This window comes from Dermacentor albipictus, chromosome 1 (assembly GCF_038994185.2).
Source record: "Dermacentor albipictus isolate Rhodes 1998 colony chromosome 1, USDA_Dalb.pri_finalv2, whole genome shotgun sequence".
Lineage (NCBI taxonomy): Eukaryota > Metazoa > Arthropoda > Arachnida > Ixodida > Ixodidae > Dermacentor > Dermacentor albipictus.
This window is the reverse complement of record NC_091821.1, coordinates 479949574-479953795: the sequence shown is the minus strand read 5'-3', so window position 1 is coordinate 479953795 and position 4222 is coordinate 479949574. Positions and strand designations below refer to the sequence as shown.

Genomic DNA, 4222 nt, shown 5'->3' with positions numbered 1-4222 from the left:
CTTCGGCGAGGCTTGTCTCGGATAGGAACACGCCAATCACTTAGCATATTATTTGTATTTTTAGACAAAAATGTTGTGCGAAAGTACATTATTATAAATTGCAAATAAAAGTTAGATGGTAATAAAAGCTTTATTATGAAACAGTAAGTATATACGTAGCAGTTGTTAGATTTACATATACGTAGTTGTACGACGCTGTTTTGAGCCAAGTCAATACAAGTGCAGCCAAAGCAACAAGCCATCTGTAGATTTGAAAACAAGATCTTCGCGTGGCCTCGGCTTGGTAGGCAGGCATTCGGCCAATTCGGCGGCGCCGTAAGGTCGTCTTGTGCAGCATGTAGCGCCGTGCCAAGGCTTCCGTCATTTCTACAGCCTTCAAATTGCCCGTAAAGGGACCACCCGATTGCTCGACTACTTATGTCGAGCAGCTTCTAGCCCCTGGCACCAAAAGGTCTCTGGCTCGGCTGCTCCGAAACAGTTCCAGGTAACCGCTGCCGCGGCCACCACTGTCGTGTTGTTGCTGCTGGCTGGCGCGTCGCGATCGCGCACCTCATGCATCCTAGCCCGCTTCATTGACCCGCGCTTTGCTGGTACGCTGGTTCTCGCTGTTTGCTTTTATAAAGTACGAGCTATTTACCTGGGCGGAGTCGCATTGGCATCCTGCGCTACCGCGTGTGGTTCGGGTAACTTTCTTGTTGTTTACACTGGGCATTCTTCGGATTCTTCGTTCTTTTGACCTGAACATCGTTTGTGTACCCATTCGCGACGGCTTGTATCCAGATTGGTCACCGCGCTATTTCTCTGGTAGCTTTAAGGTTTGTTCCAGGCTCGCATCGCCCGTTTCCCTTGGGTTGCCACATGCATCCGTCGACGTATTAACCAACTGTCAACTGATGCCGACGAGCCTGTCAAGAACCGCGGTCTACTGGCTGTCTGCTCTATCCGGTGACGTGCTCTTCGGACAAGCGGTGTACGGTCTGGCGTCGCTTCCGTGCAGACATCCCGTGTGCTCGCGTAGCGTTCGTACTACAGCAGGTTCCCGTCCTGTAATTTCGCCTGCTGTACGCTGGCGGGCCGTGGTCCTTATTCGGGTCATATTTCGTTTCCGCTTTCCTGACGTCCAGGCGAAAGAGAGAAAGGTGTTGGCGGCGCGGGGTCGTTTGCTTCTTAAACACTTATAGCCATATAAATAGCATCTCTCTCGCGCTCGCTATTCTCGCAGGAAATGGACCAAGCTGCCGCCGAGGAAGCTCGGAGGGAGCGCGACCGGCTCTACGTGAGCGACGAGGAAGCGACTTTCACCCACGACGAGGTTCTGCCGCCGCTGCCGGTCCCGCCGCTGAGGCACACCATCGACAAGTACCTAGACTCGGGTGAGTCCCGCCGGACACCCGCTTGTTTATTTCTTTGTTTGTCTGTTTGTTTAATTATTTATATCTGTCCATATCCCTAGCCCGCGGAGGCACTATATAGAATATAGGGAAATCGAAAAAGGAGGGGAGTGTGTCGATGCACGTGGTTGTCAGCAGCTCTCTTGATGTTCCTGGCCAGTGTGTTTGACATAAGATTGGTTGCCCACAAGACAAGGCCTTTCTCTCGTTATCAGGTGGACGGTCTATAAGCTTGCCTATCCGACTGATGCTACCCACGTTAATTCCCGCCCCTTTGCCTGTTCATTCTTCTTTCTTTCATTCCTTTGTAGACGTTATCAGTAAACACTATGGTGTACTAGAATAATGTCATTATTCTAGTACATTATAGTAAACACTCTTAAAAAGGATTGCACCATTTGGGGCTTGTGTTGTCCCCCCACATCGATAATCATCTGCCTTGCTGGCGTCTCCTTGAAAAATCTGCGCTCCCTACTTTCCTCTTGAGAATGATATGTCGCGCTGATAACGCGCATGCCGTTCGTGACTTGGCAGCACCGGGCTTCGCAAAGCCCGTTTCACGTGGTGCGTAGTTGAATGCGTTTTCGTAGTTGCGGCGGATGGGCCGTCGGACCCTTCGTGCGTGCGATTTTTCGATGTTGGGACTGCTGAACTTCTCTGCGAATTAAAACTCGCATGCGGCAAGGACGGGGAACCAGGCACAACATGGATCGTAGACACGTCACTGTGGACTTCCTACGTAATTTTTGTTCTGATAAACTAACGCGCTCAAATAGAAAGAACTGTCACGAAAACAGTTTCTGGGTTGCTGTACTTTGTTCTTACCGAAGCAGACTTACGCCAAAAGCAATTCTGTCCAAACAAAATTATTTAATTCTTTACTCTTATGCAAATGTAGTGCACCCTATGCGTCGTATCTTGCCACACAACGATAATCGTCATCGGTCTTGCCCGCATTTCCTTTCTTTAACGCTGCGAGCCCGGTACTTCCCAGTAACGAACGGCACGCCAGTTATCAGCACGACAGAGCATTCTCGACAGGAAAGTAGCGAGCGCAGCGTTTTCAAGAAAGGGAAAGCAAGCAAGACAGATGACGATTATCGGTGTGTGGCATGATACGACCCAAAGGGCGTACATTTGGTTAAGAGTGTACATTCTAAGAACAGTTTACACCCTTTGGCGTGCCCCGTCTGCCACACAACGATAATTGTCATCTGCCTTGATGCGTTTCCTTTCTTTAACGCTGCGAGCCCGGAACTTTCCAGTAACGAACGGCACGCGCGTTATCAGCATAGAACAGTTTACACCCTTTGGAGTGTCCCTTCTGGTAACGCGCGTGCCGTTCGTTACTGGAAAGTTCCGGGCTCGCAGCGTTAAAGAAAGGAAACGCAGCAAGGCAGATGACGATTATCGTTGTGTGGCAGAAGGGGCACGCCAAAGGGTGTAAACTGTTCTTAGAGTATAGGTGCTGGCCAATCGCGTAGTTACCGGGGGGGGGGGGGGTCATATATGTCTGAAGACCCCCGCGTCTTTCCGCCGGCTTGACTGGGCGCAAATGTTTAAAATGCTGCGGTAAACAGCAGCCCGAGCACATGTATCTGATGTACCAGAAGTGTAGTGCTGCAGAATTGTCGGCTGCAGCTTTATCAACATCCTACGTAATAACTGCACGAATGTGCGAGCTAATAATTTAATTTGCTAAGTGGTCACTAAGCCACTCGCCGTGCGCGCATGATCGGAGCGGACGTCGCTTTACAGTTAGGCCATGTGGCTCTTGGGTCCCTTTTACGTTTAGTCCGCGCTATATTAAAGTATGATATCTTACGTAACAGCTTAAATAACATTAATGGAGGAAACACTCCAATTCTGGAATTGAGGACCCAAAGTCATATTAATAACTCAACAAAATATTTTCTCTAAACAAACTCGTCTTGGGTGCTAGAGCCTGCAGTACTTTGGCACTGTGGGTGGCCCAGTATGGCAGTACCGAAATAAATATGTCAATACGTCAATATTTCTATCCGCTCCATTGCGAGTGCAGACCAACAGTAGCGCAAGCTTTCGCTAGCACGGGCTTCATTGCGCCTCTCTCTCTCTCTCTCTCTCTCTCTCTCTCTCTCTCTTGTTAACGCCAGGAATCGACGCGAAGCGTGCTCTATTCCGTTCCCAATCTCGTGGCGATACCGCAGCTGGGATAATGACGTTTGCCAATAGCAGCAAATAAAGAAAGGCTTTATGGATCATAATGAAGAGAACTCGTAATTGTCATAGCGTTGTCAACCGCGCAGCAGGAAAGCAGATGGAGTTTCCTAATAGGATCAGGAAATCATTGTCACTGACGCGCTATATAATTTTCGTTTGGGTTCAGGGCTACGCACAGCCAAAATACTGCACGCCGTAGTACCTACGACGAATTCTGTGACGTTGTTGGGGAACATATGACCGCCGGGCTTCAATTTTGGAAATGTAATATCGTCTCTAAAATTGCTAATTAAAATTCCGTTAGAATTGTTTTGTAACATGTGAGCCATATTTCCCAGAATGCCGCATCTGCATTGGCTGCCAAGCGTTACAGTCTGACAGCAGATGTGCAAATGCGCTTATGACACGTTATCAGTGCAGCACTCTGTGGTATTTAGTGCAAGAAAATAAAACAGCGTGCATACCTGCTACATTCGCGATCTGTGGGAACGAAAGTGAAGAGAGGGAGAGCGTGGGACATGTGCGGCTGTGCTGATGCTGCCAAGGCGGCTGTGCTGATGCTGAAACAATACTCCCCCTCCCCAAAAATTTTCGATATCCTCGCCTTCCTCACTACATCCAGGGGGGTG

General features: G+C 49.1%; 1 protein-coding gene across 5 annotated transcripts in view; it reads left to right on the top strand.

Moving 5' to 3' along the window:
- CROT (Carnitine O-octanoyltransferase) overlaps positions 1–4222 on the top strand; it is a 150765-nt gene that overhangs the window by 52264 nt on the left and 94279 nt on the right. For 3 of the 5 annotated variants that reach the window (XM_065431235.1, XM_065431236.1, XM_065431234.1), the window contains one exon: positions 1223–1373. In XM_065431235.1, the coding sequence (XP_065287307.1) occupies positions 1223–1373 (151 nt within the window). Of the gene's footprint in view, positions 1–233; positions 591–1222; positions 1374–4222 lie in introns of those variants that run through there. The other 2 variants (XM_065431238.1, XM_065431239.1) reach the window with 2 other exon arrangements.